The 14,133-nt window shown below is 45.4% G+C and overlaps 1 protein-coding gene across 1 annotated transcript; it reads left to right on the forward strand.

Annotated features, from left to right (window-relative positions):
• Nucleotides 1–260: 260 nt before the first annotated feature.
• On the forward strand, nt 261–5,113 carry LOC101972289 (protein FAM90A27P). The gene is made up of 7 exons (XM_013366400.2): nt 261–332; nt 739–911; nt 1,950–2,127; nt 2,548–2,741; nt 3,192–3,300; nt 4,326–4,496; nt 4,613–5,113. The coding sequence occupies exons 1-7, from the start codon at nt 261–263 to the stop codon at nt 5,111–5,113; spliced, it is 1,398 nt and encodes a 465-aa protein (XP_013221854.2).
• Nucleotides 5,114–14,133: the final 9,020 nt, after the last annotated feature.

The following is a 14,133-nucleotide window of genomic DNA, read 5'->3' on the forward strand; positions in this document are numbered from 1 at the left end:
CAAGTTGGTGGCTATCAGTGTATCGAATTGTCTTTGAAGCCAATGACATGACAATTTTCCTAGGCATTGTATGATGTGGTATGAGGGTCTCTGCATTCTCTTTGTGTAAAGCAGGGTAGGTTTAGTAAGCAGACTTGCTCCCTGGGAATGACAGAATCCTCAGTGCCTCTGTGTGCGGGAGAATCCAGGGATGTGGGGAACTCAGGGTCTCATTTTCTCTTCTCTAGGGAAACAGAACCCCTTGGGCAGTATCAGCACCAATGGATCCCAACACCCTCTCCATGGAACAGGGGAGGCAGTTCTTAAAGCAATGTGGGATCCCACAAAGAGACGTAAGTGTGCGAGTCCTTGGGGCTAATGAGAGGCTGGGGAAGGGGTGGAGTTGAAGAGAGAGTCCATTCTAAGGCAGGCTCTCTCCCTGAGCTGGGAGTGGGTGTTCATGGTTAAAAAACTTCAAACACCCGAGTGCTTGCCAGTTAAAATGTGCAGACACCATCAGGATGGACACAGGTGCATGTGACTGCTGTGGGAATGCCAGCCTTGTCCTTGTATTCTCAGGTTGTGCCCTTTGGTACCATGTAAAGGTCATGAGCCACCTAGTGGTGGGCTGTGGACTAAAGAGACTTCAATTGATTACACATCATTAGAACTTAAGATATCAGGAGCTTATTCATCTCTTTATCCCAAGACCTCTTCCTGCCTAGAGAACCTGAACTGTATCTTGATTCTCTTCATCAGATTGATGCATTGAAAGAGAAATGGATGATTGTTGCCTCTGTGGAGGTTCTGCTGAGATTCCCTCTGAGGCCAGGAGAGGACCCAGCAGCCCACTGTGTCACCAGTGGAAAATACCAGCCTTTGGTGGACAGGTCTCACACGATCTCACATAGAGGAGGAGAGCATAAAGAAGGGTAGGTCCAGCGTCAGGAGCAATGTGGGAACTGCCTGGGTGTGCCCAGGTGTAGACAGCAGATTTCTGCCTGAACTCTCTTGGGGGTGTCTGTCCTGCTTGTTGCTAACTCTAACACAGCTTACATTTGAGTCACCTAGGGGTAAGTTTGCACCTATTGTTGGCTTGCTCAGGTACCCTGAGTTTTCTTGTCCTGGTGTGTCTTTATGCCATCTTCCCTGTGGACCCTGCCGTGTGCTTATGGGGTCTCTGTGAAACATCCCAAAGTGCTCATGAGCTTACATATAAGAGCTTTGAAACGCTTTGTCATTGCATCTGGCTGGTTTTCTGATTAAGAAATTATTTTGTAAAACTAGTGGGTTTTCTGGCCAGATGAAGTTTTGCACACCTATAATCCCAGTGGCTTGGGAGGCTGAGGCAGGAGGATGTCAAATTCAAATCCAACCTCAGCAAAAGCAAGGCACTAAGTAACTCAGTGAGACCCTGTCTCTAAATCAAATACAAAATAGGCTTGGGGGTATGGCTCAGTGGTCCAGTGCCTCTGAGTTCAGTCTCCAGTACCAAAAAAATAAACAAAGAAACAAAGAAATAAACAACAAAAGAAAAATAAAGCAAAACAAAAAAAAATAAAATAAATAACACCAAAAATAACACTGTTGGGTTATCTTATTTTCTGCATACAATTGGAAAAACCCAGTAGTTTTTGGCTTCCTGTCTATTGGCTGTGATAAATATTGTTTAAGGCTTTCATCCTGTAGTGAGAGGCTAGGCAGAAACTCAAAGCCTAGAGCACGTTCCTGCCAAGGGTGCACATGACATTTTGCCCTCTGTAAGTCAGTGGGCTTCTCTCAGGCAGCATCTCCTTTAGGGAGCTGGTCGATGCTGGCAGAGGGTCACAGAATAGGACATTAATCCTGAGAACACCAGATTGTGGTGGGTGTGACTTGGTGTCAGTTAGTCCTCCCATCTGGAGTTGGGTGTAGGCTGGACATTTTTCTTGTGTTTGTATAATTTTAAAAAATTCTTTTATCATCACCAGGAAATCTAACAATCAATTAATGAGCAAGACTGAGCAGAAGCCCAGGGCTGTGACACAGGTGTCAGGTGTTTACACCCATTTTCCACCTCAAGGAGCTGCTAAAGATAAGAACCTGAAGAAGCGACAGAGGGGATTAGAGGGGCAGTGGGCTCCCCAACCAGAGGAGGAGGTCACTGTGGTAAGTGTAGCGTTGGAACTTAGGAGAAGAGGGTTCTGCGTGGACCCCAGAGAGCGGGTCTCCAGAGGGCCCTCTGTGTCTGCGATGACTGCTCTGTCATATCTCAGGGACCTGGTTTGTGCTGTCTTTGCCAGGCAATTTTGCCATTCAGAGCCCCTGAGGAAAACCCCATTCCCTGTTTGGTGGCACCTCCAGGCTGGAGTCTGTGCAATACCAAACTCTGATTTATTAGCCTCACCCTTAGACTCAAAAGTCCTTCCTTCTTGGGTGCCTGACAGGTTCTGGGTAGGACCATGATATCTTGAGTTTCCTAAAACTGTAGGCCATGCATCTAGGTTCCAAACGCCCGTCCCTGTCCTGACCTCTGAAGGCTGCCTGTGCCTGCTTCCAACTCACTAGCAGGCGGTCTCTCCTCCACAGGCAACGTGCAAGGACTGCGGAGCCTCTGGGCACAACCCCCACAGCCTCAGGTGCCCAGGGAAGTGCTGTGATCAAGCCCTTTCCTGGCAGCCCTTGGACTCAAATAAGGACAAGGAAAACCTGAAGCCAAGGAAGCCCCAGCCCCTGAGAGGCCAGGATGAAATAGTAAGGAGAGAGAAAAATCCAGGGCAAAGGTGAGGATGCTGCAGAATCAGAATAGCCTTTGCACCCTCAGTATCTACCCCTCCCTCTTCTGTGCCTCCATCTGTGAGCATAGACAGGGACATGCAAGAGGGACAGGCCAGTGCTGCACATCTTGGGGCCACACCCAGAGCACACTCTGGGGCTGAGAAGCCCTGGTGCGTGGGACTTGGAATGCTGGTCAGAGCAGGCAGAGCCGCAGTGGGGTCTAGTGAAATTATGGAGTTCAGAAGTTCAGGGGAGAGGGGGATTCCTGGAAGTGGGGGCTGCTTCTGGGATAAGGGAAGGTGCAACATCAGATAAGAAGTGCACAGGGGTTGTCCTGCCTCTCTCGGACCCCCACTAGGGCTGGGACCGAGCTCTGGAATTGCCTTTTGTCCCCCATCCTTGGTGTGGAAAGGAGGTCAGGCAGTCAGATAAGGTTCTTGGGATCTGTTCTGCAGGCAGGAGGAGCAGCAGAGGAAGGCTCTGCCCCAGAAACTTCCCAAGAGGTCCTCAGATGAGATGGCGAGGATCCGGGGGGCAACTGCAGGATCTCCTGTCCCCATGAGGGTGAGTCTGGTTTCACAACCAGGTGTCCTGAGTGGCTCTCTTCTATGTCCCTAGTAGGGTTACATTGCAACTGAGAATGGCCTGCAGGATGTCCTGCATATGCCGATTCCTTTCTTCCTTCCTTCTTCCTTCCTCCCTTCCTCCCTCCCTTCCTCCCCTGCTCCTTCTTTTTCTTTACCCTCCTCCTCCTTGTTCTCCTTTCCTCCACCTTCCTCTCATTCCTTGCCTCTTCATTCATTTTTTCAGGACCAGGGACTGAACCCAGGTGTGCCTAACCACTGGACCACATCCCCAGATCTTTTTATTTATTTATTTATTTATTTATTTATTTATTTATTTATTTATTTGAGTCAGAGTCTTGCTAAGTTGCTTGGGGCCTTGCTAAATTGCTGACTCTGTCCTTTAACTTGGGATCCTCCTGCCTCAGCCTCCCCATCCCCTGGGGTACAGGTGTGCACCACTGTGCCTAACTTTATATTTCTTTATTTGAATATTTTATGCTATTTTTTTTCCAAGCTGACTCCCAATGAAAGGGGAAAAAATTTTGTGCACCTGATGTTTTTGTCACACGACCCTGTTATGTATATCTACAGGCATTTCCTACACTTTTGATAAAACTCCCAAATCACCCTTCAGAAGAGTGTTTTCCATTATACTCTCCATATTGTGGAGAAAAAGGCTCATTTTCTTGATCTTAAAAACAGAATGTGTGATGAAACTTAATTGATAGTCAAAAACGTAATATCTGATGGGGAAGAAATCAAATGGTTATGCCATAAAACCAAACCAAATCCAAACAGAAAAACAGCCCAGATTAGTATTGGGCTTTTTAAATCCCTGATTTTGATGAAACCCTAATGTCCCTGTTGTCTTATTTATTATACTGGTGGCCATTTTCCTTCTTCCTAAACTGCTAGCTATTTTCACATAGTTTCTGTTAAATGCTGAGGAAATATGGTGGCACTTTCCATAGGGAGATAATTTTGAATGCTGACGTGTCTGATTTGAGCTTTCCTGTCCCACAGAAACCTTGCAGGCCGCTGCCTGTCCTAGCACCTAAGAGGAGACATGCCCCAGACCCCATTCTCAGAGGCCCTCCAGCTGGGAAGACAGTTGACCTAAGAACATTAGGCCCTGCGTGGTCTCACAACAAGAATCCCCAGCTGAGCAGCATTGGAGCAGCCCAGGGACATGAGGTGGGTGTCCCTGTCTGCCCCCGCCCTGCTGTCACCTCCAAGCCCACAGCTACACGGTCTGCTGTTTGCCCCATGATGTTGCTTAGCCTGACCCTGGTCCTGTCTTTGACCTCTAGTCCCACAGCAAACATCCTTCCAGGGATTCACAGTCAAGTTCCAGGCCCGTGAACAGTGTGGTCAGAAGCAAACCCAAGAAACTGAAGTCCTTCCAGAGTCCCCAGGTGACTCCTCCAGCTACCCCAAATACAAGAGAATTGGCACCCAAACCAGCACCCAAGGCGACCACTAAGGTTCCAAGCTGGAAGCCCACTGTGGACCTGCAGCCTCTGTTCTTCTCACCTGGCCTGAGCCCAGTACAGGGCAGTACTGTCTTCCTGCCTCTAACGTCCAGCCACACTCAGGGGAAACCCACGGAAAGTGGCTCCATGAGAAGACACAAGGGTCAGCCCAGCCCCAGGCTCAGCCTGGCTCCCACAGGCATTCCTTCTGTGAAGTCCCCTCTGGCTGCCCCCCGCCCTCGTGTCTGGAAGGAGTCTGAGGACTTGGCTCCCTGTGTCCCAAGGAGTGTCCTCTATGAGGACCTTCTGGTGTCTTCCTTCTCTGAGGACAGTGACTAGTAGTGAGACCTCTACATGGTGGAGAAGACTCCGTTCCCAGCCTCCGAGGAACTGGAAGTGACTGAAAGGTGGAGGAGGGTTAAGAGGCTCAGAACAGCCCTGTGCCACAAATGGCACTTCCCAGGCTGTGATGTGTGTACCCAGAGTGGACCTGAGATCACCTGGGGATCAGTGGATAACTGCCGATCATTTGGCCAGTTGGAGCCCATTTATATGGGGCTTATGAAAATTTCCTGAAATACTTTGAAAATTAGACATAATAGGATGAAACCCTGAGTGAACCCAAGGAATGATGTCACAACATCATGTCAGTAGACAGTTATGAAATTCATCTGTGCATGCACCGTCCTGGCTGAGCTCAGAGACACTGCGCCCCAGGCCTGTCATTGGGTGGGGGAGAGCTGTGTGTCTTTTCAACAGTGGCATCTGGAGTCTTCACCTTCTGACTCTGACTGAGTGCCTCAGCTGGGAACTCTCACTGCCTTCAGCACATGGGGAAGATGCTCTTCTTTCTTCTTGGGGATTTTTGTTTTGTAGGTGAATTCATTGAAAGATTGGAACTGTTCAGCTCTGTGCCCAATGAATGGATCCAGAATCCTGAAGAGGGCAATGGCTCACTAGCGCTTATGAAGCTTGTTTTGCACTGAATTCTATGAGATAGGCCTGGCATCTGAGCTCATTTAGGAAGTGCAGATGGCGATCCCTCTTCCTGTTGAGAGATTGAAGTATGTAACATGCTTAGATAATGAGTGGCACAGGGTAAATAATAGTGTGTCACTGTGATTATCATACTTGTCTGAATTTAAATTAGTATCTTACTTATGAGGAAATTTTCTCTTTGGCTTGGTCCCTGTTGTCATTAAATGTCAGTCTAAAATTATGTTGGGTTGACTTCTCTCAATATTTGTCCATTTTCTGATCTAGGACATGTTGATATTTCCTCATCACTTCTAGCTCATCTCCTTTTTTTAGACTGACAAATAAACTAATTGTATTTTTGACAACTTGTAAAAGAATATGTCATATTTTTAATAATGCATCAAAATAGTTTCCTTTTCAGGTCTCATAACCATGAATACTTTAAAGTTGTGCTTAGTATGAGTATTTGTGATACTTACACAAATTGTGGTGTGTGAGGGAAAGTCTAGCATGTGGTGGACAAGTAATGTAGTGAGGCAGGCAGGCTGGACTTGGCTGGCTGCATTCAGTTGAGGGAAGGAAGAGCTGTGGCTAGAGCATATTGAAAACTTTCTCTAACTTTCCCCATAAGGGTCATGGACTCCCTCAATTTTATCCAGGATTTTTGAGGGTGCATAGACCCCATTTTAAAAACCCCTGGACCAGCTGGGCTTGCTTTCTTGTAAATGTTATCTTTTCTTTGTAATTAACATGTACTAGCTGGATATGGAGATGGGTCACTCCCATATGTTTTTTTTTAAGAGACAGTAAGAGAGGAGAGAGAGAGAGAGAGAGAGAGAGAGAGAATTTTTAATATTTATTTTTCAGTTCTCGGCGGACACAGGTCACACACATACCAGGAGAGCGCGCTACCGCTTGAGCCACATCCCCAGCCCATTCCCATATGTTTTAATCACCAAATTTCTTTACTTGAGTAAAGAGGACCTTGGTATATATGCCACACACCTTATCCCTCCAGCATCAGCAGCTGGTGCTCTGAGTCAGTATCTGCATTTTCATAGCCACCCAGGTGTTTCAGGTGGCTTAAGGGTGTGAGTAGAGGGAAAATAGCCTGGTTCCTCTTGTGGCTGTGTCCCAGTCCACCTCATGAGCTGTAATAACTGCTCGGGACTGGGTCCCAACCAAGATGCTGCTTTCCTTAGTCTGGTGGGAGGCTTGCTCTAAAAGTCCTGGTCCTGGTGCATCAGAACTGGACCCTGGAGCTGTGACACTCAAGAGGGAAGCAGGCAGACCCGAACAGGCCCAGAGTACAGTTCCCTGGGACTTGCTGACACAAGAGAGGGATGGAGAATAAGAGGACCCTTCATGCGGTCACAAGGAGGGCACACATAATGGTCAGCACCAAGGTGACTTCATCCTCACCGACTGTACCTGGTTTATTCCCAGCCGGCATCAAAGTCCTTGGGCACATTCCTGGCCCCCAGGGCGCCCAAGTCCAATCTTAGAACTGCACAAACCACTCTACTGCTTTTGTTCATAAAAAAAAAAAAAACTTTGGGGGAAACAAACAGGGGTTTCTCTGGGTACATGGTGGTGTGACCCTAGATAGCTGCTGTCAGGTCATGCTAAATCCACCTGGACCAGGAGTGTTCACCTCCTCCACTAGATAATTCTATCCTGCAGTGAAGATTAAGAAACCTGGGGGAGGAAAGCAGAGGTGGTGCTCTGCTACCCTCCCTTCTCCTTTCTCGGTTTGAAGGAAACAGTCCTGAATCAATAAAAGGCAGAGGGGATTCTCTAGGGTGGTATTTCAGTGGCAGGACCAAAGCCCAAGTCCTCTTTCTGCCTTGGGGACTTTGTTGTCTTTCTAGGACTTTGTCCTACAAAGTGAGAAGATTTGAGAATCTAGGCTGCCTCCTGGTGGGTGGTCCAAAACCAATGAACAGAAAGTGGTCAATAAAGAAACAGGTAGAACTGCTCAAGTGGGCTTCCACCAGCGATGTCCAAATATACCACACATGAGAGCCATTTCTTCAACTCTGGGCTGCCTACATTGATGTCAAGGTTTTCCCTGACCCAGAAGCAACAGTCCAGGGACACCCACTGGGGAATGTAGAAGGACCACAGGGCAGAGCCTCAGAATTTCATGGCCTCAGGGAGTCCTCTCAGCCCGTGTACCCAGCCTGGCATGGCCGGTTGGAGAATCCTTGGAGCATATGGAATCATGAGCTTTCAAACTCCATGAGGCTTTGGTAATGGGAAGTTCAGAATCACAGTCTTCTGCATTAGGCCAGATCCAGGAATCTGTGATGCTAATTATTTCCAGGGTGTTTGGAGGTAATCAAGAAGCAAATCTTTTGGAAACCTCATAAAGGAATCTTGAATTGGAGTTACATTTAGTGTGAGTTTTGTGAGTGTGTGTGTATCAGGGAGTTTCACCATCCTGCAGTCCTCTCCCTATCTGTGTGCAGCTGGTCGATGGGACAAATTCAGGAGTGAATAAGTTTGTAAGCGGATATTCATCCCCTTCTTTACATTTTAAATATCTGTGAGTATGTGAATAGCATGGAAAACATACATGTATGTCTAATTTGTTTCTGAACCATGAGCAAACAGTCAATTTATATAAACCAAAGGACTTCGAAGTGCAGCACAGCTTACAGCAGAGTGTCAGGGTGAAGCAGGTCCCAAGCATGATTCCAAAGTCCCCGGCTGCTCAGGGAGCTTCTGCCTCGCTTGATCAGGAAGCTCATCAGCCCCATTGTCAGCTCCAGAATCTCACCTCTTCTGATAGTTTTCCCTCTGGAAGGCACAATCCACAGAGTTTCTTCCACAATCTTCTCTGAAGGACAGCCTTTCTCTGCCAGGATTCCTGTCAGTGCAGTGAACACCATCCACTCTGCTCCTCCCTGAAGGGCCACGGAGAAGTTTCACTCACCATGTATCTCAGGGTGGACCAGAGTTCTCTGCCAGGGGATCAGGTGGCCAGAGGCTAAATTTCAGCCAGAGCCTCTCTGCAAGGAGATCTGGGTCATGAGGATGTTCCTTTTCCCATACCTGACCTTGTAGGCCAGCAGTTGCAATGGGGACTGCATGGCACAGTCACATCTCCTTATGTTCTTCCTCTGCAAATGGCAGTGTGGGAACAGAGTCACCGTTTTGCAAATCGCACTGAAGGACATCAGCAGTTGCTAGGACGTGGGGTAGGGTCTAGGACCTCATCTCTGCTCCCTAGCTTAGCTCCTGCTTCAGAAGGCTTGCTTGTTCTGTGCAGCTGTGGGAATGCACAGATTCTATGGCCCAATTGGTGTGCATTCTGTGAGTGTGTGTATCATGGTGTTTCATCTTCCCTAATGTGATTCCTACCTAGACTCCTGGAACACCTCCTTTTTACAGATTTTGTCTCTGATGGAGATATAGAATATTCACAGGGGTCTGGTGGGTGTCTGACTGTGGGCTCTGTTTGATGTCCCAGTGGTCAGTGCTGTATGTGAGAGAAGGAGCCAGAACCTGAACTGTGTTGCTGTCAGTTTCTGTTACCTTCCTCCAGACTGCAATATCTTTTTAAGTAGCATTAATGAAAATACAAGACTGAGGAATGGAACATGTTTGTGAAAGCTTTTTATCAGTTGCTAATGACCTAAAGAACAATTATGTGTTTGTATTTATTATCTTCAAAGCAAGGGTTTGGTAACAGTCTTACTTAGAAACCACTGATTTTTTTTTCCAGAATTCATTTCCCATCAATTTGGACATTTGGGTTGATCTGCAAGATTTTCAGCAAAATACCTTTATGAACGTGGATTTTTATCCATTCCAGCAGGGTAGGAAATCCAAGTGGGACAATGCTCACAGAAAGAGATAAACATGTTTTTTTACAGAAAGCAATGCTGGGACCAGAGTGTTTAATAAGCCATTTCTTTAATTCATTCAGTATCAGATAAGTTGATGTACTTCCTCAGTTGAAGAGTACTTCATGGTTACCACAGTCCTCTATGTTACCTTTGAGTAGCAAGTTTTGGTTGCATTTGTAAATAAAGAAAATATAAAATATGAGTTCTAATGAATCCTTTTGTTTTTCCCCACAAACTTATCCAATATTTGACCCAGATCTGAGATAGGAATTTGGGAACAAATGGAAAGATACTGAGTTAGCAAGGTAGTGTCTCCAAACAATTGAAATGCAAGAAAAACACCCATGAACCATTGCAGCTCCTGAATGATATGCCCTTGGCTGATCCCTTCCAAAATGGAGGGAAGCCCAGAAAAGACTTGCTCCCCAGCCCCTCCTCCAGGCAGCCCCTCACTGCTGCCCTTTCATCCACATGGAAACCACAGCTGACATTGTGCGTCTCCCTGTCAAGATAGCTCACCTTCTCTCTTGAAAGTGCATCCACTTCCTGAATAAACCTCCCTCCCTTTGTGTGGCAGGGCCTGAAATTCCCCATTACACATGCCAAGAACACTGCTGGTCCTGGGTGGAACCCCCTCCCCTCCAGGACCTCCTTGAACCCTTCCTCAGAGATCTCTCTTCTCCAGGGATAGGTCCAATCAGACACCACTCCCTCAAGTAAGAGGGACACTTTCTTAAAGTCATGTAAAGGTCAATGGTGTCTGATTTTTGTGCCTCTTTTGATTTACTTTACTTTAATCTGGCCACTAGATGGCAATGTTTTAAATAAACCTTGAGATCTCTGTTGTGTGTGTATGTTTGCACACTTGTGAAGTTTATTTTTATGTATTCTATTAGTTCTTTTTTAGGTATTCATGACAGTCTCCTTTTAAGTGACCATCATCCCTCTAACTGACATGTAGAGGACACTTATTTCCTTGTGTTGTCTTTAATCTCAGGAACTGACCTTTCCCTGATAGGAGCTCAATGGTATTTATGCACTATTCTGGGAAAGAAGTTATATTTTGGCCATTTTTAAGATGACCATCTTTAATTGTCTTCATCTTTTATGGTTGTTTTTCCTATAATACTAATGCTAGTAAATATAAAAAAAATTCAATACAGTTTAAATGACACTTTGTCAGTGAGTACTTCACAACATGGATTGTCTTATCTTCTATTATTATAACTCCACATAAGATGGGCACCCCAATGCAGATATTAATAACACTCACTAGCATAAATATTAACATGACAATACACTATTCACAATTGCTATACTTTTCAAAGTTTACTTCGAGGCAGAAACTCTAATTTCTGTCATTTCAACTCACGTCAAAATTTCTCTCTTCCTGTGCCTCACCGTGCCTGCTCTGCTTTCTTTCCCCAGGTCCTTTACCCAGTTCTGCCCTTCCCTGCCATCTTACTTTTATTCATGTACCTTCATTACAGCACCTTTGCATGCCTTGAGGAGGTACTATCATGGAAGGCCCTATCTAGCGAGGGGCTGCTTCATTAGGTGAAATTCTTGGAAGTTCCTGAAAGATTAGGAACATCAGTTTTTAAGTGATAATATGGTATAAATTTGAGAGCACTGTGAATGCCAGATTGTACATGTAAAACTGTCATCTGAGTCATCATGACTAATGCAGTCAGAGCAGTTTTATCCAGATTTGTTGGTATCAGAGATGAGCACTGGATTATTCCAAAGGACTGCTGTACCCCCTTGACCGAGAGTCAGGATGAGCAGGTGTAACACAGGGAGATACATTTTCATGGGAGGAGACTGATAGGTCACTAAGGACCGCTTGTGAGGTACAAACAGCAGCAGAGATATCTGTCACCTCTCATCTTAAAAGAAACTGCCATTATATGCCAAAGATAAATGGGAAAATTTATTTTTGGAAACCAAGGACAACAACCATGAAATGAACTGACCAAGTATGAGCCAAGATTGTATATGTGTAGGATTTACATTTTACCAACTGAAGTGGCATCTTGTATTTAGAATGTATCAGATTTCACCTTAACTAAAAATTAGTTGTGTTTTCACGACCCTCAATGAACTGTGCTCTTCCTCTAGGCAAGCCTCTCCGACTCCTTTGTTGAATGGTATCTGTATAGCTTCAGGTGGACAGGACTGCAGCCATCTGGGGTCAAAACTGCCATGGCTGCTCCCCAGTGGTCTTATTTGAGTTAACCAGTAAGAAGGAACATATAGATTCAATGTGAAGGCTTTGAAAGTCTTTATTCCCTTTCTGGAACATCTGTAGTCAATCACACTTTTTGTATGTAGAAATAGGAGGGGACCCATCTGAAACTAGGCTCAGATGTTGGGTCTGATGGTGGCACACTGGTCCCCATGTGGGAATCCATGCTGCAGTGCCTTCCCTTTCCTCTTTCTCCCCTGGCTCCATTTATTTACAATTCTATTTTTATCCTGTTTCTATTATTTTAATTGGTGCATTTGACTTTATGTGAATCATGGGGTGTTTGTAAATGATTCATTGGGTTGGTCCATGGGCATGGTACCACTTTGTAGATGCACTTTCCCAGGCCTTTCCATCCCCCTCCCTTTCAGTCCTTCTCCTCAGCTTTATTGGCCTCCCCCTGGTCATTCTGTCACTGTCCTTCCTCTGTCCCTCCCCTTTCCCTTTGGTTTCAACCTTCCCTTTGGTCTCCTTTCTCTACTCCACTGGTTTCCCTCTATCTCCACGAAATCCCCCTTTTCCTTCCTTATTTTTCTTTAGCTCTCACCTGAGAGAAAACATTGAACTCCTCATTCACAACAAAAAATGAAATGGGCTGGGGCTGTGGCTCATGGTAAGCACCCAGATTCAATCTTCAGTCCCCCCTCAAAAATAATAAAAAGAAAGAAAGAGGGAAAAGGTAAATTTATCTATCAATAAGGAAGACAATGATGAAGGGACAATAAGAGGGACAAAAACCAAGGAATGAGCAGACAAGCAGGTGTGAGGTCCCACAACTCCAACGCCTATTTAATCACATCCCACCTTTGTCAAACCAATAAGAAATAGGAAGTAAGTTCAGAAGAAAGCAGTGAGTATGAGAGTGAAATTGTACAAATGTATCTATCTTTCCAAACATATCCATGCAGTGAGAACAAGTACACAAAATATTGTAGAATCCAAAAATTGTAAAATATAGTGAAATGATATACTTGAATTATTTTAAAAGTTATAAAATAAAAAATGGGCATATGAAGAAAAAGTTCAAAGAGATAAGAAAAAAACAGAAAAATTCTTAGTAAGCTATAAAGAAAAAAATCTTGTTTCTGTTGAGGTGGTGAAGCCAGATTTAAAGTTAGGTAGTCAGTGTAGTTAGGTAAATCGGGTCTAATACCGAGTGAAATCTAAAATGGAGGCCATGCTGGGAATGACTCAGGGAAAACAGGACAATTCATGGAATGTTAGTGAAGTCCCGAAAAGGCCCTAGGCCAAAGTCCACCTCAAAGAAGTGTTAATGAACAGCCCCCAGCAGATTTGGAGATAGCCCATCCCAGAGAAGTGATAAGCTCATCCCAAAAGTCCTTCCTGCCCTTTTGGCCTACTGGTGTCCCACCCCTCGGGCCTTCCAACCTACATTCCATCACCAAAACTATAAAAAGGGGAAACAACTGAACTTCCATGGATTCCACCTCCTGGGTCCCCTTCTTCCTCCGGGAGAAGTCTTTTCTGCTGTCCTTTAATAAACTTCTAATTTCTACTCTGACCTTGCCTCGGCGTGCTTCTTTGGTGTTATTCTTCAACATTGGGGAAGCAAGAACTGGTCACTGGTCAACAGCGGTAACAGTGGCCAAAAATGTTGGCAGGGATGGATTTTTCCTTGTTGATTTTTCAGCTCTGTAGTCCTTGGGTCAAAGCTGGGGTTGTTTTACTCACTGTGTTTGTGTTCTTCTACACACCAATCCTTTTGCCTTTGAGTGTCTAAATAAGCCAGTTGTACTAGATTTAGCTTTGTTTCTCCCATCCTAGGGTGGGATAGACTGGAAGGGTTTATTCCTGTACTAGATAAGTGTGTATTCCTGTCCTAGACGTGGTGCAGAATTCTAAATTAGAATCATCCAGTAGGTGGGTTTTAGTTTTGGCTGACTTTTGGAACTCTGTCAGTGGGTATTTGAGTTTTGATCCATGTCCCTTTGTACTGGGTCCATGCCAGTTTTTGCTGGATGTCTGGATCGCAGTGACCACTGGTAAAATCCACTTTAGGGACTTAGGGACTAACTTCCACATGTTTTCATTCACTTCTAAGAATAGGAGTTATGGGATATCAGCTCTTAAGTGCACGTGCTCCAGTGTGGTCATTATAGGTGTCTCTACAATAGCTTTTAAGGGTTGCCTTATTTAAACAGAGTGTTCTCTCTCCCTATCCTTGGGTATTGGGAGCCTGTGTTGTCCAGGTACAGTTTTCTTTGCACCCATTACCTTCACTTTTGTTCAGGCACACCCTGGGGATCATCCTAGGTGAT

The sequence above is a fragment of the Ictidomys tridecemlineatus genome, chromosome 11 (genome assembly GCF_052094955.1).
Source record: "Ictidomys tridecemlineatus isolate mIctTri1 chromosome 11, mIctTri1.hap1, whole genome shotgun sequence".
In the NCBI taxonomy this organism is placed as follows: Eukaryota; Metazoa; Chordata; class Mammalia; order Rodentia; family Sciuridae; genus Ictidomys; species Ictidomys tridecemlineatus.